We start from the raw sequence: 21,157 nt of genomic DNA on the forward strand, positions 1-21,157 counted from the left end.
CTCCTTTTTATTTGATCCCTCTTAGAGTAAATATGGAGTTTGAGAAATCAAGTGAAAGCTTTCAAATCTCGTCATCTTAATAAAGATTAATATGGACCAAAACATATTTTAAATTTTTTAATCTTAAATATGTCACTTGATATAAAAAGTGATATTTTAAATAAAATAAAATAAAAATAAGAGTAAGAAACATAAATTAAAACAAAGAGAGTTATATTAATGTCATATATATATATATACCTTGATACATTAGTTTCAATTAATGTATTTTCTTTTATTATTGTTTTAAAAAAAGAGTCACATTTAGATATATCAACAAATAAAATAATTTTTAGTTTTAAAATCCACATTTTACCCTAAGGGATAACTTTATACAAAAATGACATGGTTGATTAAAATTACTCAAAGATATTATTAATGTGGTATGCACATATTTTTCTTCCATTCATGTTTTCATGACACTTTTCTTGTTTTCATTTTTTCTTATTTTCACACTTACCCTTAAAGCTTCCTTCCAATGGAGACCCCACCCCCTAGCCCCCTCACCTCCCCTATGTAATTGTTTCATGTTTCTCTTTTGAGTTAGTGGAAAACATAAATTGATCCAAGCTTTATTGCCTTGTATGCCTCTCTTTTAGAACCCTTCTTGAAGCCTTTTACAACTCTTTTTCTCTCTTTCCTTTCATTCCAAAACCCTAATACAAGATCTTACAAGAAAACATATGATCCAACAATTGATACTCTCAAATCTCTACACTTTGAACAATAACCATCATGTTTGATTTTTTCTTTTTCTTTCTAATCAAACATGTGTGAAAAATAACCTATATACCTAGTGGTCCATGAATAAGAGGCAAAGGACAAGTTTGTTAAGTTAAACTCTTATTAATTTTTGTAGATCTTTCAAGATATAAGGTAGGTGTAAAATTTTCCCTTTTTCATATTCCTTTTCTTGATCAATCTCTTTTTAAGAATTCCCATTTTTTTCTTCTTTTCTTTCACCAAACTAATTATTTTCAACTTTTTTTTTTCTTCCTAAAGGAGACAATGGATTCTTGTAATAGTGGTAGTGTACAATCTTCAAGTGGTGATGATCAAGAATATGATTCACATCATGGTACATCACCAATCTCAACTTTCTTGAATTCTTCAAACCATTTTGGTTCAATCTCATCAAGTGATCATCCATTATTACCACAATTTCATTCTCAACAACCCTCTCTCTTTAATCCTCATCATGACACACAAAATTTCAACTCCAATTTCCATGATTCAACAAATGTTCCATACAACAATGATCTTGTTTGGCCTAAAGACATTACAAGACCTAATCATCACCCTAACATTAATAATTTCAACAACTTTGCAAGCCTAACATCCACAATATCACCAAATCTTGCTCCTCCTCCTCATCATCATCACCAAGCTCCATACTATGATTCTACTACAATACCAATAAACCCTTCCATTGTTCAACCTAATATGGGAAAAAATCCAAGAAAAAGAAGTAGGGCATCGAGGCGTGCCCCAACAACTGTCCTCACCACAGACACTACAAATTTTAGACAAATGGTTCAAGAATTTACTGGGATCCCAACAACTCCATTTACAGGTTCAGCCTACACTCGACGCTTTGATCTTTTCTCAACTGCTAGCTCAGCCATGAAAAGATCAACTCATATGGATAATATGGGACCTCTTAATTATACTCTTAGGCCATCAACACAAAAGGTTCAAAATTCTCAATTTATGCCACAATCTTTGAGTTCTAGTATTAATCATGATACATTAATAATGCCAACAAGTAATAGCATAGTTGGCACTACAAATGCTTCCACATTTGATCAAATTAATAAGTCATTTACTAGTACAATTCCTTCTCATTTGGTTGAAATGGGGATGAACCATCATGAGCAAATTAGTGCAAATCTTGGTGGATTTGATCAATGTGGGACATTTGGTGGAGATCAAGAACAATCAAGAAAAGATAGGAATATTTCAAGATTATTGTTTGATGGGAATATATAGTGGTAGTACTAATTATTCACAACATTCATGTTGATGGATATTTATATTTATTGATGAATTGTTCAAGCTTCTTTAAACATGAGAATTCAATCATCTTTAGATGATTTGATTGACCCTAATTAATTAGTTTTTTAGTCTTAGATTAATGTTATGGACTAATGTTTACTATGATCAAGTATGTGGAGAATTCATTATGACTTTGTTCATCTTGGTTATTTGTTTGATATGGTTTATTTTGTTTAATTATATAACACATGTTAGTATGACATAGATTTTACTAGGAGTACTTCTTTTACAGAATTTTAGGGTGTGCTACTATATGTCGATAATAGTTATTTCGAATATCGTCTATTATTCGAAAGAAAAGAAGTATTATTTTCATCAAAATATTTGTATATAATGTAGATACATACTATATGAAAGTTGGAATGCGGGAGTGGGGAGTGTGTGGTAGTAGGGATGGGACTATGGGGGTGGCCAGGGTGAAGAGAAGGTGTGTTAGAGAGTGGGAATGACGCAATTAATGTGAAATTTAATTTGTAGAATTCATTTTTTCTACATCACTAGAAAAGTCATTTTTCGAACCTATTTTCAAATTCTTTTATTAATTTAATAAAAATTAAAAAAAATATTTTTGTTCTAAAAAAAACTTGCACTATATCATCATTTTCTTAGCTTGTTCTTGCTATCATCATTGTGGTCATTGCTTTTAAATTGTGGAGGTGTCGTTATTGTTATGTTCCATTAATCATGAAACAATATTTTGTCGTTTTATTGACCTCATAATGATGTTGAATTAACTCTTCAATTAAGAAATGTTTTTAATTCCTATAAAGGTGTCTAATAATCAATTACACTTCAATCAATACTCTAATTTGAAACATAATGGAGGAAGATATATCTCTATCAATTACACTTCACTATAGAATTTTGTTCAAAAACAAAATAAAACATAGTAAAATTATTATTTTATTTATTAAAAAAACGTATCAAGTCAAACATAAAAAAAAAAATAGAGACAAAGAGAGTAGAAGATATTAGGAAATTTGAGTGGTTAAAATGAGTGTATCATAATTTCTAATTTCAAAATACCAATGATAGTGAAATCTTGGGGAATGGGAGGGGGCAAAAAAGCAAAGTAAAATTGATAGATATGATTAACCAATAGAATTATTATTTATTTATATATTTATTTATTTGTGGAGATTTAATTTATAGAACCTTTTGAAAGGATGGTGTGACATATGAAAACTCTCTATTGAATCATGGTGGCCCCTTTTACATAATAATAATAATAATAATAATAATAATAATAATAAATAATAATAATAATAATAATAATCAATTATGATGATTGTTTCTTATTCCCCAAAAAAAAAATCTTAATCAAACTTGTCTCCTTTTGCCAAATCTTAGTTAGATATATGTCCCTTGCTAAAAGAAAATTGAATTCTATGCCAAGATTTATATTGTAGAAAAATTGTTATAATTCATGTGATATAATTTAACTCATCAAATTTTGTTAAGTATAGCGTGTAAATATTATGTCATAACATTGTTTACAGTAACGAATATAGAATGTTGTTCATATATAGGTGCATGTGAACCAAAAAACCTATAAATTTTAGATATATCTCATGTATATGTTATTGTGGATCCATGGCAATTATTATTAAATGTATGTTAATACAAGATCGTTATTAATCATATAAATTTAAAATTCTGATTCCATCTCTTCTATACCTAAAATAAACAAAGGAGTAATACAATCTAGTCACTTGTAAAAATTGTTGTAAGCAAATGCTTACTAGTACTTATACAAAATAATTGTAATAATTAATTTACTACTCTTTTGGTTTATTTTTATTTGTCTGATTATAGTTAATAATAGGATAAATTAAAAAATAAATATAAATTATCTCTTGATATTTAAAATTAAAAAAGTAAAATAAATATCTTTTTTATTTTTAGTATAATAAATAAGTTAAAAGGGACCGGGGATTTTGTAAAAAAAATTCTTTTGGTCAGAAAATTTTATTTAAAATGACAAAATAACATTTTTCACACTATGTTATATTATCTTTTTAAATATTTTTATTCTTTTAGCTTTAATATTTTTTAATTAAAAAATAAAAAAATATCAATTTCTTTTTTAAAATAAAAAGAATACTTTAAATTTTTGTTCAAATTCTGACCAAAATTTCTAACTATTTAGCATTATCCTAATTGTAAATACTCCTTTAATGCCCTTTAAGCCGAGACCTGAGGATCAAGTCTCCCTAAATAAAGATATACTTTTATTTGGAGACGTATTATCTTTAATTATAAAACTATTCAAGTGAATATAAATTTAATCAAATTTCAATACGAATACGTATTTATCCTAATAATTTCTAACTAGACTAGATAAAGCATGACCAAGCTCTACATCTTCTCCTCGTCATCCGACCCTCATTCTCCTCTACCTGTTACATCTACTTTTACTTTTTAAAATTTCAAAAAAGAAATAAAAAAAAAAATCATAAACTTTACATGAGCATAGACATGATTAATTTCTTGAAAGGGCAATAGTAATAATGAAAAAGTATTAAATATAGTCTTTTCACTTAGTATTTTTGTTCGTCTTTATATTACGCATGATTGATATATATTAATAAATCGTACTGATATTAATAGTGACAGAGTTAATATTTTCATTAAAAAATATTTAAAATAGGTAGAAATCAAATATAACAACAATAAATTGAAGAGGGTTCAACATATATATATATATAAAGTTAATCATATATAAATAATATATATTCTTTTACCGAAAGGATTTAAATGAAGCCCTCCAACTTGGTCCTACCTAGCTTTGTCTCTAAATATGAGTTGTGATCAGTTTTCAATAAGGTGGTTCAAAATTTGAAGGAGTAAATATATGAAATAGTCGAAGGGGATTCGATATCTATTATATATATCTAAAAGATAATTTTAACCATGTATATATTGTAATATTTCCATCGAAGAGGATTCGGGTGAATCCCTAAAGACATGATAGCTCCGCTCCGCCCTGATTGTGATAATATGATTTGAGCATATTTTTAATTTAATTAAAAGTCTTATATTCGAATCTCGAATAATATAAATATTGAATATCAGATAAAAAATACAGTGGCAAATCATAGCCAATTTCCTACCCTACGTTACGTCCGTGATTATGGGAAAGGAAAGATGAATGCACCAAAGTTTATATTATTAAAAGAAGAAGAATCTTCTACTATACACAGCAGTCCCAGTTCACTTTAAAAGAATATTGATAATTAAATTAATTATGAAGAAAATTCTTTCATAATTTTATAAAATATTATTTTCGTTAAACTCAATGGATCATTAGTAGATAAAGTCAAATCTTTATTATAACATTATTTCTTTATAATAGTCTGAGTTTTTCTAAAATTAACTTTTTATGTTATATTTTAATCTTTTATGATAATATTCTATTATATTAATAATGACATTTAGATACATAATTTTTGTTAAATAAATCTTCTATTTTATAAAAATAAACGGCCATCATCGTTAATGTCATCCACGTTATAAACTTCAAGTATTAATATTTATAAATAATTATATATTTTACTAATGTCCATCGGTAATAGTCATAGTGAAAAAAAATACAGATATTTATCTCTTTTACAATCATACTCTTTTTATTTTCTTTTATTAACAAATATTTCTTTTCTTGGTATATTACAATATAAATCCTTTAAAATCATTTGCTAAATTATTGACACTATATAGAATTTATTAAAACTATTTTTCATCTAATATCTGAAGTTCGTATTAAAATTATCGACTAATATAAATCGAATCAAACACCTAGATGTTTAGGTTGGGGTGTCATGGTGTGTGGGGGTGGGGTGGGGGGTGGGGGGTGGGGCCCTCAAGCTTCACCATAGAACAAATCAAAATGAAATATCATTGCTGCATGTGAGCCCAAAAGTTGTTTAAGACATATAAACATGTGGGATGGAGAAAGACTTTGGACCAACACAAATATTAGACTTATTAATTAACAATTAGTACTACTTACAGCTTAATTTGATTAGACTATCAAATTTGTAAAAAGATTCTAAAATTTTACGATATTAAATTAAAATTTTGTTATCTTATTTGTCAATATTAAAATTGAAAAACTTACTAAATATAAAAGAAGAAATATTTTGCAATTAGAAAGAACGTTTAAAGATTTCTTATATTCTTTTCCCTCAATGGAAATGTTCGAGGGATAATTAGTAATATTGTGTTGATAACAAAGACGTAACTTTATTTCTTAACTAAAGTCATTATAATTCACGAGCGTTTTATTCGATCACAATTCTGACTCAAATCATTCTTGTTTATTTTAGAATGTAATTTTATTTCCTAACTAAGCTCATCAAACAAGTGTTATGTTCGATTATGATTCCAACACAAATTATCCTCGTTGATTTAGAACATAACTTTATTTTTTAATTAAGCTCACCAAATAAACGTCATGTTTGATCATGATCCTGACTCTAACCCATTGTCATTTTCTTTGGGCCTAGCGACAGATAAAATATTGACAGGATATAGACGTTATCCCCAACAAATTTAGCAACGTTGTATTCTAGAACACTCCACATGCAAAGATCCCAAGAGCTATGAAGAACAATATTTTACTGTGATTAGAAGTTCTATCATTTATTCACAATTTATTCACAAAAAAATAATAAAGATTTATCTAAAAAGTCAATGCATATATAATATGTGTATATTTTTTTGTGAATAAAGATTTATTCACAAAAAAATAATAAAGATTTATCTAAAAAGTCAATGCATATATAATATGTGTATAATTTTTATATACTATGTGTATAATCATAGATATATAATCAATATATATTGATTAGAAAAAAAATGTATTTGACTATTTCTTTATTCTTAATTTGTTCGACTATTTATGTCAAAGATCCCCATCTTTTTCCCAAAACTTAATATGTGAAACATGACACAAATGTCATCATAATTTATAATGTTGAGGTTAATTTACTCTATAACATGTTAGGTCATTTATATAAAACGTTATTAAAAGTACTAAAGGGAAGGTTAATACAAATGAGTTTTAAAATATATATATAAAAAAGAATAGGTCAATTGTTTCGAACGAACAAAAAAAATGAAAGAGTATTACATAAAATGCACTGATAGAATATAAGGTTGTGTAATTGAATGTAATCATACGATAAATTTTCATTAGCTACGAGCAAATTAGCTATATATGTACCAATAATGAAGTTCGTAACTAATTCCAGTATTTTATAATTGTGATATATGCACTTTCTCAAATAAATTAAATTTTCAAATGAAATAATTACATATTTTAACGTGATATCAGAGCAAATAGAGATTTCAATCTAATAGAAGGCCCTATTTTGTGAAGTCTCTATATGTCCATCCTATCAATATCTTGTTTGGTAGCTCTCGAGGCATGTTATCGATTAAAGTTGTGATCCCACCTTTGCCACATTTTAGCAATTTATATCTAGCATTATTATGACCACAATATCATCAAACCTAAAACTATATATAATTGGTTGAATTTTCAATATTATTGGTGGTCCACAAACTTTTTATTTATTTTCTTTCAAATGTTTGGTTCATTTATATATGACTTTGTTCAATAAGATCCTTTCTTCATTGGCAATTATTATTTTTGGTTTTCCATCTATCTTTAGGTATTCATATTGGAGTTCGACTAAATCTGGATTCACATCGATAAAGTGCTTTAGCGACTTCATACCCAAGATGATTTAAGCCCAAATTAAAATATCTGATATATGAAAAAGTACTTACTACTTCACCACGATCTTTGTTGATTATTGACAATTTAAGATAGAATTCCTAGTGAATTTCTTTATACAAATTAATTTAAAATTTAATTTACCAACAATATATTCAGTACAATAAGATTTAGGTTATATAGTGGACATAATGTTACATGATGATATGAGTTTGAAAGGTGATAGATAATCCATAAACTAAAATTATGATACCTTGATCATATATATATAAAAAGGGCATGTAACTGAAATTTTCTTTAATTATCATAAGAATAAGAAAATACTCCACCCACTCAAAAATGATATTACCTAAACAAACATCACGTTTATTGAGAATTCAATAAATATAGACAATGTGTAATCTATTAAATTGTTATTATTTAATAAATGTTTTTTGAAAATTGAACACGACTATAAAGATGGAGTACAAAGACCATATAGTCGTTGGAAAAATAATATATATTAATTTTTTTTCTTAAATTTCTAAGATAGTACTTATTTAGGGACAATTTTTTTTCATAACACTTATTTTGAGACGGAATAAATACCTAACAAACAAATTAAAGTCTATATGGAGTCTCAACTTTTGTCTTAATTCCATAGGATTTAAGAGGTCATTTCTATTAGATTCCATATCTTCTGAAAAGATTTTGCCGTTTACTAGGAATATATGAAGAATATGAGACTTTATATCTTTTTTTCTATTTAATGAGGAATTAATTTTAAATGTAAAAATAATAGACAGTTCTTATTAGTTCTGAAATTTAAAATTCAAATTGCATATATATTATGAAATATAAAATATGATGGAAGAGTCTTATGTACAAAATTTTAGTAATATTATTGTCCAATATTTACTATGGTCCAATAGAAAAGGGAGATTTCAGACTGCTAATACAAAATAGCTAACTAAAAAAAAACATAATTCATTGCATAATTCTTATAAAATAGTTCATTCTCTCTTTATATATAGATATCTTTAGTGCACATGCTCATTCATTTAGCCAGGATTTCAAGTGTAATTTGACTGTATATCAATTGAATCCTCCATCGTATTTAGATTGTTGCATAGCCAATTGTATTTATTGATTACTTTTTAAAATTGAAATATAAATATTATTACACGACTAAATTATACTATTATAATACATTCATTGTCTATTTTTTAGTATAAGAATACCCATTGAACTATTTAGATTATAATTCTTCTAACTTAACTTCAATACACAACAATTTAAAAGGTTTCAGCGTTATCAAGTTATTGAAAATATATGATTTTTTTTATAAAAAAAAAAAATGGCCTCCTTTGGAGGCCATTGTATGGTTCTCACTTTAGTTTTGCTTTTTTAGATTTAATTTAATTAATCTTTGAAGTAAAATTGTATCAGATCAATTCTACATATTACAACAAAAATATGGATATATTCCATATTCATATCAAAGATATGACCGTAAATAAAAGGATATGGAGGTTGTGGATAAAAATAGAAAATTATTAGCTTTTGAGCATCACTAGCTATTCATGTTTTTGACTTGGAGGGTAGAAAGAGCATTGCATTTATCGTAGTATTAGCTTATTCATATAGTTTTTTTTATTTACTTTTGGGATCTAATATCATATGTGGTTTACTATATTTAGGTGATTGCACCCTGTTGTTATGTTACGGTTCCTTGTATATATGCTCTACACTGCTTTGCTATTAGTTGTCATGTTTTTGTCTACTATTCTTTTTTAAAGAAAATTATTGTTTTGATTTGTTTGAACCAAGAGTTTTTTGGAGACAATCTTTCCGCCCCTGGTAGGTAGCATCGTATATAGTGCTAAGACCTGCGTACACTCTATTTTTCGTGGATATGTTACTATTGCAATTACCATATAAGAAGTACTACAAGTTGTATCTTTTGTCAAGTCAATTCTATTTAAGAAATACACTTTTAAAAATATTGGTCAAAGTTCACACAATCTGACTCTCGAGAAACAAAACGTGATAACTAATTTGATACATAGGCTATAACAATTAAAAAAAAATTCAATTAGGCAACTTCAATTGATGGAAAATAGAACACTATGGATCCTATAATGCTTGCTAGAATGGAGGCAATCTTGTTTTGTCCTAGTCAATTGGGACTTAGTCTTTTTTCCCTAACCATCATTTTTCAACTACCTTCTAATCTAGTCTCAAATTTCTCACCCTATTCTCTTACAACACTTGAAAAAAAAAATGAAACTAAAATGATTTGTTATCCTTGTAAAATAATTTTGTATAAAAAATATAATTTGTTCTTCATGAATGTATAGTGTTCATAACAAAAATCAATAAAAAAAAAAATGAAGGTAGAAACACTTACTCTTGTGTTAGTTAATTTAGCAGGTATTATGGAAAAAGCAGATGAATCATTGTTACCAGGAGTCTATAAAGAAGTTGGTGATGCACTCCATACGGACCCTACCGGTTTAGGTTCACTCACTCTCTTCCGGTCCATGGTCCAGTCCGCGTGTTATCCTATCGCGGCTTATCTAGCTGCACGTCACAATCGTGTTCATGTTATTGCCTATGGTGCATTTCTATGGGCTGCAGCTACATTCCTCGTCGCTTTCTCCACCACCTTCTTTCAAGTAGAGTGCTACTATCTACTCGTTTTAGTTTATATGACACACTTGTTCTGTTTTGAAAACGTCATAAAAAGTTATATCTTGTTCTGTTTTTTTATAATTTAAATACGTTAAGCTATTCACATGTAACTTTGATATGATGTATGCTCACCTTAACACCTTAAAGCTTCTGTATCCAATCATAAAACGTAACGTAAAATGAAACAGATAGAGTATAAGTTATTGTAGTGAAACAGAGGAAACTATGTTCGTATTAAAGTTAAATTTACGTTTATATTTGAATTTTCTTAATGAAAATCCTGGCTCTGCTACTGCGACTGAGTGTATGGTTCATGACATCCTTTTTTTATTGGTAAGTTGGCAGTGTCAAGAGCTTTGAATGGGATTGGATTAGCCATAGTTTCACCTGCAATTCAATCACTAGTAGCTGACTCTTGTGATGAAAATAATCGCGGAATGGCATTCGGATGGCTGCAATTTACAAGCAACATTGGTTCACTTGTTGGTGGTTATGTTTCTTTATTGATAGCTCCTATAACATTCATGAGAATTCCAGGATGGAGACTTTCATTTCATCTTGTTGGTTTGATAAGTGTGGTTGTTGGCATTCTAGTTCGTTTATTCGCGACTGATCCTCATTTTCCAGATGATAATCTAAGGTCTAGTAGTAAAGTTCATGGAAGTTCTTATTCATTTATATCAGAAGTTCAAGGTTTACTTGAAGAAGCAAAATCAGTCGTAAAGATACGGTCTTTTCAGATTATTGTAGCTCAAGGTGTTATGGGATCATTCCCCTGGTCAGCTTTGTCATTTGCTCCAATGTGGTTAGAACTTACTGGTTTTACTCATGTGGAGACTGCTATTCTTCTTAGTTTGTTTGTTGTTGGTGATTCTATTGGGAGTTTGTTTGGAGGCAGAATGGGAGACGTTTTATCGCGGAGTTTACCTAATAGTGGAAGGATAATCTTGGCTCAAATAAGCTCAGGAACAGCTATTCCACTTGCTGCAATTCTTCTTCTTGCTTTGCCTGATGATCCTTCATCAATTTTCATGCATGGTTTAGTCTTGTTTGTCTCTGGATTTTTCATATCTTGGACTGCACCAGCTACAAACAAGTAATTGATCATTATCTTTAATCTGTCTTTATAGCGTTTAAACATGGTCAAAATTTTACATAATACATAAACAGACACTCAAACTTGTTGCTGACTCAGCAGACAAGTAAACACTCCAACTTACTAAATGATCATCTAGACAGTACATCTACGAAAATTTATGTGATATGTCAATGCAAGGTGTCCACGAGATATAATGAGGTTGGCTTGGAGTGTTTAGTTGTCAGTTGCTGTGTTTAGATGTGCAGTGTCAAAGTTGGAGTGGTTGCTGAGACCGAGTTTGAGTGTCTGTTTATGTATTATGCCTAAAAAGTAAAAGAAATACTAGTTCCTTGTCCATGTTGTTGCATTTATCATGATAAAACTGCAGAGGGTACTAAAAGAGACACCAACAGTCCAATTTTTGCAGAGATAGTACACGAGAAGGCACGAACAAGTGTCTATGCTCTAGACCGATCTTTTGAATCCGTGTTATCATCATTTGCTCCTCCTGTTGTTGGTTTACTCGCTCAAGATGTTTATGGTTATATGCCAGTAACTCAAGGTGCTGATAGTATTTCTACTGACAGAGAAAATGCTACGTCTTTAGCGAAGGCGTTGTTCACTGCAATAGGAACTCCAATGGCTCTATGTTGTGTTATTTACTCTTTTCTCTATTGCACCTATCCAAGGGATAAGGAGAAGGCTCAAATGGAAGCTCTGATCGAATCCGAGATGCAACTCTTGAGCTTGGATCCTTTGTCTCTTACCGGACAATATTCACTAGTCAAGTCATCCGAAAACCAAGAGAGTTATAACGATGAAAAAACCGTTGAGGAAATGGACTACAATGAGGATGGACTTGATTTTGAGGATGGTGATGACAAGACATTGATCTATCGTCGTCCAACGAGTTCAAATTTTGCTGAATAGGAGGTAGTCAAGTGAGTAATAGACCTAATGCAACTGACACATAAGCTGACGTTACTAGCAGGTCTAATTCCGTGACAATAGAGCATAGACTATGAATGACATTTCAATTAACATATGGACAACCAGAATGCAGGACAAAGGCCACAATACAAATTGATATAGTTAATGGAGTGACACAAGTTATTTTATTTTTTTTGCAAAACAAGAATTATCACATTGTAACAAATATAATATATATTAGAGAAACTTAGCTTTCTGAAAAGATGTACTCTTCTTTCTAGTCTTGTAGTCCTATGTCATTTGACATGTATTTTCGATTATGTCGGTGTTGAAACAATTTTATCTTCTTTATATTATTATGTCTTCTGGTCCCTTAGGAAATTTTTTAATCGCATAATTTGGGCTCCTCGAATATGGCGACCTTGGGGCTTAATTTTTTTTTTCTTTTATTTCAGTATAGGTTTTTGGAATGCTAAATGCTTTCAAACCTAATTTGACATGAATATTAGCATATATTTATTTGTTTTGTTCTTTCTAGTGCCTCCATTAGGGTTTGATTAAATCTAAATTTACATTGAAAAAGTCCAAGGCCAAAACTCCGTATGAGACTTTTTGGCACGAATCTTGATATCAAGTAGCGGTTTACTTTGGTTTGACTAAATCTAAATTTGCATTGAAAAAGTCCAAGGCTAAAGCTCCGTATGAGACTTTTCGGCACGAATCTTGATATCCAGGAGCGCTTTACCTTTTTTAATATGAAATTTTTTGCGCGAATTCAAATATGAATATCGAGATGAGAAATTAAAAAAAAAAGATGTGGGACCCACCTGCAGTTGGCACGTGCCTATCCAACCTATGCACATGCCCACCAAAATTATTTCCTACACAACTACTGCAGATCTGCTTACTTTATTCAGAAAATTTATAGCAAATGGCAAAATCCACTAATTATAAGGACATAAATTTAGGATCAAATTAAAACAGACAGCAAATATACGTTAGTCTACTAATAGTAAAAACATATTTATGATCAAATTAAAATATGAAGGGCAAATTTATTCGAATTCTCGTATTATAGGTCAATTAATCAATGATAAGAATATAATTAAGATTAAATTCAAACGAAAAATAAATTTCAACCTGTTTTTATTACTGTCTTAATAACATATATTTATTTACTTAAGTATATTTTCAACGAACATCTCAAAGACTTTTGAAATATGTACAGCTAGCTAAAAAGGTTTTGTCACGTAGTCTTAAATCAATAACACTGTTATTTAATGTGATAATTAATTAACAACCCCTGCATTCCTGTAGTCTCTTTTTTTTTTATTTGTCTATAAGAAAGACTTTTATTTCTAAAATTTTAATCTATGCTTTAACAAAAATGCTTCCCCTTCTATTGTTGATGCTTTTGTCACATTCGCGGTGGATAGCCACCGCGAATGTAACTAGTGATTGTAATTCAATTGCGAAGAATATTTTCATTTTATCTGGACAAAGCAACATGTCAGGGCGTGGTGGAGTCTTTAATCAGACAAGCTCATCAGGTACGATTAGTTTAACTTGGGATGGTATTGTTCCACCTGAATGTCAGCCCAATCCATCAGTCCTCCGACTAAACGGAGGACTTACATGGGTTGAGGCTCACGAGCCGTTGCACAAAGATATAGATGTGAATAAGACTTGTGGGGTTGGACCGGGTATGTCATTTGCTAATAAACTCAAAATGGATGACCCGGATATCGGAGTGATTGGATTGGTCCCTTGCGCGATAGGAGGGACAAATATTACTCAATGGGTGCGTGGTGGATGGCTTTATAACGAAATGATTAGGAGGACTAAGGTCGCGTTACAAGGTGGAGGGATGATAAGAGGGATGTTGTGGTACCAAGGGGAGAGTGATGCAATTGATCTTGACGATGCTAAATTGTATAAAGGTAGATTGAAGAAATTCTTTAAAGATGTTCGTAGAGATTTGGAGCTACCTACACTCCCTATTGTTCAGGTAATAGAAATAACTATTTGTTCCAATTTACATGTCTTACTTTTTCTTTTAATCGGTTTAAAAAGATTGTTTTGTTTTTAGTATTTAGTAGGCTTTTAGTTCCACTATTCTTGTTTTGCCCTTGACGGCACGCACTTCCTTAGATATGACATAATGAAAGACCAATATAAAAGGATGTATATTTTGTATATAATATTCGCGATTATATAATTCAAAAGTTTTTTTAATACATTCTTAGTTAGTGTTTGATTATAGATGTTGAATCAGATTTTGAAAACTTACCTTAAATATCTGTTTGTTCATAAAATTTTATCAGATTTCAAAAACTTGGTCTTCAAATATTTTCGACTAGTACTTTTTTTTTGGAGAAATTCCACTTTTTTCTGACAAAATTTCAATTTTTATTCAAAGCAAAATGTATGTCCAAATACAATTTCAAGTTCAAAAAATCACAACTACAAAAACCCAAATCTTTAGGTTTGTACTTTAGAATCTATAGTCAAACCGAAGCAAACGTCATGCCAGTCAAACTATAAAGACTCTGAGTGATTGTAGTTGGTTTATTGTGGGTGTAGGTGGCATTAGCAACAGCACCAGGGCCATATATGGAAGTGATTAGAAAAGCTCAATTGGGAATAAATCTTCCAAATGTGAGATGTGTAGATGCTAAAGGGCTTCCAATTGGGCCAGATATGTTGCATCTTACAACTCCAGCACAAGTCCAGCTTGGGGAGATGTTGGCTAATGCCTTCCTTCAAATTCAAAAGGTGTTTCTCCCCTCTTCAAACTAGTTATTGTGTAATGTTAGAAGTGTATTTAAAGGTAAAAAGAATAATTAAAAAAATAGATGTTTGCTGGTGTTATTATTTCTATGTCATTCATACTACAAATTTTGTTTCCCTATTGATTCCACATTATATGAGTCTTCTTATGATAAATAATTGAATTCAGAGGCGGAGCTAGGTAGGGATTTTGTGGGTTCGGAAGAACTCAGTAAAATTTTCGTAGATCGTACTTGAAAATTAATTAAATATATATGTGCATTTATTTAAGAATCCTTAACAAAATTGATTGACAATTCTAAAAGAAATTTGAAATCTCCAAACTCTTTATTCTAGTTCCACCTCTAATTCACCGTAAGCTAAGAATCACTTATTTTTGTTCGAATTCAAATTAATCAAACTGATAAACTTGAGATATTTATGATTAAACAAAACAAGAAATACAACTATTAATTAAATATGTCGAAAATTGCTTAATCTAAAGATGCTAAAATCAAACACACACAAAACAAAACAAAAAAACCACCAAATATGAATGCATTAATGTGAATTTATTATGTGGATATAAACATCCACCACTTGTATAAACCAAATCCATATAAAATTGTGAAGATAGCCATTCTGACTGGATAAAATCTAAACCTACAAATAAAAACAAGTAAAATAAATTTAGCATATGTCAAAAGCCACAACTAAAACAATTGTACATTATCATTTGTTGATTCACTTTCCTAGAAAATCAAATTTTAGAATATATTGTGTTGTTACAAAGTATTTTATAATTTTTTAAAAGAGTTAATAACATTCAACAACTATTGCATAATACATTATCTTATCACAACTCACCAATTTGGGAGTCCGTAGATTGGAGAGAAATTTCCATTCTTAGTTCAATATATTTTGACGTTTATTTTAATCAATTCAATATGTATAGATTTCTTGCATGTAGTACATATGAAAAGTGTGTTATGTTCAATTATGTGATACTAATATAAAATGGAGATTATAAAATCTATTCATATTCCAATCATGCAATTGAAACAATAGAAATTAATGTTCAATGTGAACTAAAAAGAATCATACTTCAAAACATAAAGTTAAAATTCCACAGGAATATAATGACAAAACCACAGGAAATCCAACTTGAAAGAAAAAGATGATGAAAGATGAAGAACAAAAACTTGAAACAACACGGTTCAATTCTGAAGTGATTGTTAGCTAATCATTTCTAAAAGATTAATTCACATATAATTATGTGTTTAACTAAATTTGATTAGATCTAATATATAATAATGTCATCTTTCAAGTTACTAATTTACTAGCATAATATCTTTTGACTTCAATTTCTCGATCATGTTTATTAAAATTACCTAATTATGTAAAAATCATTTATACATTTTAGCAGATAAAATTTGAACTCTAATTATTTGATATTGTATTCCAATTTCCATGTATTCACAACAAAATATTTTTCACAACCTAAGAATTATCATTGACATATACAATAAATAGTTAAATACTATTGTTAACTATAAGTAAGTTCGATAAAATAACATATTATAATTCAATAATATGATTTTATTATACAATTTGAATTCAAAATGAAATTTTTCAATTACCTGATCGATCTGCAAGACTCAGCGGTGAACTCATCCACTTTGAGAGGAGTGACCCAATGTGAAACACTTTGGTCAAAGGACTCCCAATCAGGTAAAAACACACCAAGGATCCCTAAAATACCAATGAAGTAAGTGCCCATCATTTTGTTTAAAGATTGAGTGTACAAACCTATAAAAACTATAACTACAGCCAAACAGGCCACTGATATTTGGAAATTCTTTTCAACGTTTTTCATTAGACCTCTAATATGACACGTTTCCTCACAGTTATATGATCAACGAGACCAGTCAACTATTAAGTTGCTAAAATTGCCCTAATTATGTGAGGAAAATTGGAAAACAAAAGAGGGAAGAAGAAGGTAGAGTTAAAAAAAAAACATATTTTAATTTTCCATTATAGCCAAACAAGGAGTTAGTTGGGACTTGGCCCTGCATTTATTTTTGTGATATAAGTGAAGGACCATATAATCAATAAGGCTGGCCTCGTTGAGTCTTGAGAAATGAAAAATAAATGATTGGGTTGACCGTTTACCTAGATTTTGTTTTTTTTAGTATTAGCTAAAAGTCCATATCCTTAATTAGCGAAAAACTATTTCATTATATTTTCTTTCCGTTCCATTTTATATGACACTTTTCATATTATGAAATTTAAATAAGTGTATTTTTATCGTAATCTTTTTATAGATCCTTTTACATTTGAATTGTCAATTATTGTTATTTATAGTACTCTTTACGTAGTTTACAAATATATAAATTTCATTTCAAAAAGATTGAAAATTTTAAACACAAATGTCCGAATCAAAGTTAAACTATTTGACTCTCGAGAAATGAAAAATGCCACATAATATGGAACGAAAAGAGTAAATATTTTTATAATTTATTTTTTGAAATAATTATGCATCGTTTCATTAATTGATAATTTATATCAATTTTAAGTCAAATACCCCTTAATACATATATTTCTACTACTAAATACACTAAAATAAGAAGAGAAATAAGGAAGATAATCTATATATGTATCTCATATATATATGAATCACACTAGATAAATATATATATATATAAAATACCATATACACAGAGAAGAAGCAGGAGAGTTAATACATATATGTGAAACACTTGGATACGCTATATCTGAAACAAATTATAACTAATTTTGATCCCAAATATAACTGAACACACCATATACATGAATCTAAAGTCTAATTTCTAGTATGATTCGTGATATAAGAAAGCGATTTACTTCTAAACATAATCTGCAAGTATCCGGGATATTACGTACATACATTCAAAATACATTCTGAAATATAGATAAATAAGGAGAAGCGAGAGAGTTGAATATATACAAATCTACTTGAAGACAACATGTCTAGAACACATTACACTTAATTTTAATCTTATGTATCCGAAATTCATATATTTGTACGTGTCATATATATAGTCCAAATGGTAATAAAATTCATAATATTAAAAACGGTCATACAAAAAACAATGACATAATACTTATATTGGATCCTAAACTTGATTTTAAATTTTAACTTCGACCTCCAACTTTCATAATGTACAAAGAGACTCTTAACCTATCCAACTTTTAAATAAATAAACACATGAGTCCTACGTGACACAATACACGTAGGATACCACGTAGTACAAAAAATAACATATGGGACATGTGTGTCTATTTGTTCAACTTTATACAAATTTAAGTGTTTATTTGTACATTTTTAAAACTAAAGAACATAAATATAACTTAAATTCAAATTAAAAAGCATATTTATATATTATGAAAAAAAAACAACAATATACTCCTAAATTAATAAAATTTGTCTTATTCTACTCTAAGTTAATTGGGAGTAAAATGGACTTGATAAATGTGGGTATTTGTTTAAACCAAGCCGTCATAAGTTGTGTAGTATTCTCTCTTTTACACACTTCGAGATGAGTAAAATAGCCTTACAAACATCAAGATGAGTAAAATATCAGTCTCATTTGTTGATTCACTTCCCGAGAATTTATATTATATAATTGCACGGATTCGATAATTTATTTAATATATCAATTCTTACAGAGGATTTTTTTATATATAGCGATTAAAAAAATAATCTAACTATTCTTTGTAATTAAAATTTGATAATTATAACTCGTAAATAAATATTATAGAAAAAAGAGAGGAGCGTGAGATTGGAAGATAGAAAAGAGGCAAGCGAAATTGGAGAGAGGAAAGAGACGAGAGAGAGAGAAGAGAATTATATATGTATATCGGTTAGATAATTGTATAATTATACATATGCACTTGTATATATGATAAACGTGATTGGGAGAGGGAGTAGAGAGGCGAGTTAGAGAGGACAATAATTTGTATAATTCGCAGGTACGTTTGTACAATTTTTCTATTTTTGTATAATTGATTAATATAAAGTCTTGAAATATACAAATATAATAAAACTAGAAATAACAAATTGACTATAAAGTCTTGAAATATACAAATATAATAAAAGTAGAAATAACTAATTCTCTCTCTCTCTCTCTCACACACACACACGCACGCACACACACATATATATATATGAACTTTAAACAATTTTACAAAATACATTATAAAAATCATATTATACGAAACCCAAAGCTACATGTTTATACAAACTTTAAAAAGTTATACACAAAAAGATTGAATGTATACGATAACAAAACTGAAAAATCAAAGGAAGTCATCATCATATATAAATACAAACAATCGTATACAAATGCAAATCAAACAAAGAAGTGTGAATTGTGAATTATACAAATATGACGAATTATACAAATACAAACGTGACTAATTATACAAACTCAAGTCAGCCAACGTAATTAATGTATAATATTAGTCGCTAGTGGTAACTAAAACAAACTATAGCCATAATGAGTAATTAAATACTATATGTTCATTTAGCCGTTTAATTTTTCCATTATTATTTTAGATCTCAATAATTTAAGGACAACTTTCACATATAGCAAACAAAAAGTTCATATTTGTATGCTATAGCAAACTTTGCATAATTGCGCTCCATAGCAAACATAAAACTGTATAATTCGCTATACATATACTAGTGTATAATTCGCTGGCCATTTCGCTGCAATTGTATAATTTGCTATCCTATTTCACTGCAATTGTATAATGCACAATTGTTTAATTCACTGCCTATTTCGCTGCAATATTAAGTGTATAGCAAGAAGATATATGTTTTTCTCTCGCTTTATACAAAAACAGAAACACAATATATACACTTCTGTTGTATAAAGCTAGAGAAAATTGTATTTTACTGCAATTGTATATTTCGCAATTGTATAATTCGTTGACCTTTTTCTCTGCAATATTTGAAATAAAATGTTTGTAAATTGTATAATTAAGTGTATAACACGAAGATATATATTTTTGCATGTGTATATACAATTTTCTCTCGCTTTATACAAAACAGAAACAGAATTATACACTTCTGTGTATAAAGCGAGAGAGGCGAGCGAGAATGGAGAGTGGCGAGCGAGATTTCTGGGAGAGAGACGCTGGCAAATTTTAGCTAACGTTTGCTATGGAGCACAATTAAATCAATCCCTAGCTATTCCATTTATTTTAGGTTATTAGTTTGCTATTATATACAATTTTCCCATAATTTAAACGGAGTTCTCAATATGGACTGACTCATTCCCTCTGGGCTAATCGACACAGACTTTGTTAATTGACGGGTCAGGCGGCACTAGCCCCTTTTTTGTGTGGGCTAAAAAATGATCGGCCTAACCCATAAGTATGTGGGCTACGGATTTTGCCGAGCTAGCCCTCTTTTTTCAAAAACATATTTTTTATAATATTTTAAATTATATTATAGTTAAAAATATTATCATAAATATCGATAAAATAATATTACACGGGGTTAATGTTACTAGTTGTTAATCATACACAAATAAAATTATTTATAATATATTTATTAAGTTTGATTTCAATAAAAAACTTAATAGCTAAATGGAAATATTTACCTAATTGTTTATCAATGATCATAATAAAATACAAAAATTACGACAACATTCCATAGATTGTGACCTATGTAGTTCTTCCCTAGAAATATTAGAAATTTTTTGTTTTAAGTATTACATATTTTATAAATATAATTTATATTTAAATTGTAATATTTTAAACTTTAAACAAAATTTGAGGGCAGACTTTTATTATTTTTAATAGTCTATTTTATTTTTATTTTTCAA

General features: G+C 29.0%; 4 protein-coding genes across 5 annotated transcripts; 3 read left to right on the plus strand and 1 right to left on the minus strand.

Annotated features, from left to right (window-relative positions):
• The first annotated feature begins 584 nt into the window (after positions 1 to 584).
• On the plus strand, positions 585 to 2,243 carry LOC101249533 (uncharacterized). Its single transcript, XM_004252488.5, has 2 exons — positions 585 to 915; positions 1,042 to 2,243. The coding sequence occupies exon 2, from the start codon at positions 1,048 to 1,050 to the stop codon at positions 2,026 to 2,028; it is 981 nt and encodes a 326-aa protein (XP_004252536.2). The 5' UTR covers positions 585 to 915; positions 1,042 to 1,047; the 3' UTR covers positions 2,029 to 2,243.
• Positions 2,244 to 9,906: 7,663 nt separating this feature from the next.
• LOC101253760 (uncharacterized) lies at positions 9,907 to 13,259 on the plus strand. 2 transcript variants are annotated; one of them, XM_004252583.5, is made up of 3 exons: positions 9,907 to 10,491; positions 10,846 to 11,603; positions 11,999 to 13,259. In XM_004252583.5, the coding sequence occupies exons 1-3, from the start codon at positions 10,204 to 10,206 to the stop codon at positions 12,513 to 12,515; spliced, it is 1,563 nt and encodes a 520-aa protein (XP_004252631.2). In that variant the 5' UTR covers positions 9,907 to 10,203; the 3' UTR covers positions 12,516 to 13,259. The 2 variants fall into 2 exon arrangements, with proteins under 2 accessions (XP_004252631.2, XP_069148627.1); XM_069292526.1 differs by having other exon boundaries at positions 10,305 to 10,491; positions 10,853 to 11,603.
• A 567-nt stretch (positions 13,260 to 13,826) lies between these two features.
• Positions 13,827 to 15,464, plus strand: LOC101248955 (probable carbohydrate esterase At4g34215). The gene is made up of 2 exons (XM_004252486.5): positions 13,827 to 14,523; positions 15,099 to 15,464. Exons 1-2 carry the CDS (start codon positions 13,903 to 13,905, stop codon positions 15,312 to 15,314), a joined length of 837 nt encoding a protein of 278 aa, XP_004252534.2. The 5' UTR covers positions 13,827 to 13,902; the 3' UTR covers positions 15,315 to 15,464.
• A 211-nt stretch (positions 15,465 to 15,675) lies between these two features.
• Positions 15,676 to 17,370, minus strand: LOC101249251 (signal peptidase complex-like protein DTM1). Its single transcript, XM_004252487.5, has 2 exons — positions 16,925 to 17,370; positions 15,676 to 15,947 (listed from the first exon to the last, which is right to left on the minus strand). The coding sequence occupies exons 1-2, from the start codon at positions 17,158 to 17,160 to the stop codon at positions 15,860 to 15,862; spliced, it is 324 nt and encodes a 107-aa protein (XP_004252535.1). The 5' UTR covers positions 17,161 to 17,370; the 3' UTR covers positions 15,676 to 15,859.
• Positions 17,371 to 21,157: the final 3,787 nt, after the last annotated feature.

Source organism: Solanum lycopersicum, chromosome 12 (genome assembly GCF_036512215.1).
Source record: "Solanum lycopersicum chromosome 12, SLM_r2.1".
Classification (NCBI taxonomy): domain Eukaryota; kingdom Viridiplantae; phylum Streptophyta; class Magnoliopsida; order Solanales; family Solanaceae; genus Solanum; species Solanum lycopersicum.

What these genes read in the sequence shown, in the direction of transcription:
- LOC101249533 (XM_004252488.5), top strand. Translation starts at nt 1,048, where the DNA reads ATGGATTCTTGTAATAGTGGTAGTGTACAATCTTCAAGTGGTGATGAT.
- LOC101253760 (XM_004252583.5), top strand. Translation starts at nt 10,204, where the DNA reads ATGAAGGTAGAAACACTTACTCTTGTGTTAGTTAATTTAGCAGGTATT. An exon ending in TCTCCACCACCTTCTTTCAA is followed by an intron (nt 10,492 to 10,845) that starts GTAGAGTGCTAC and finishes TTTATTGGTAAG; the next exon opens with TTGGCAGTGTCAAGAGCTTT. An exon ending in ACTGCACCAGCTACAAACAA is followed by an intron (nt 11,604 to 11,998) that starts GTAATTGATCAT and finishes AGACACCAACAG; the next exon opens with TCCAATTTTTGCAGAGATAG.
- LOC101248955 (XM_004252486.5), top strand. Translation starts at nt 13,903, where the DNA reads ATGCTTCCCCTTCTATTGTTGATGCTTTTGTCACATTCGCGGTGGATA. An exon ending in CTACACTCCCTATTGTTCAG is followed by an intron (nt 14,524 to 15,098) that starts GTAATAGAAATA and finishes TTGTGGGTGTAG; the next exon opens with GTGGCATTAGCAACAGCACC.
- LOC101249251 (XM_004252487.5), bottom strand. Translation starts at nt 17,160, where the DNA reads ATGAAAAACGTTGAAAAGAATTTCCAAATATCAGTGGCCTGTTTGGCT. An exon ending in GAGTCTTGCAGATCGATCAG is followed by an intron (nt 15,948 to 16,924) that starts GTAATTGAAAAA and finishes TTTTATTTGTAG; the next exon opens with GTTTAGATTTTATCCAGTCA.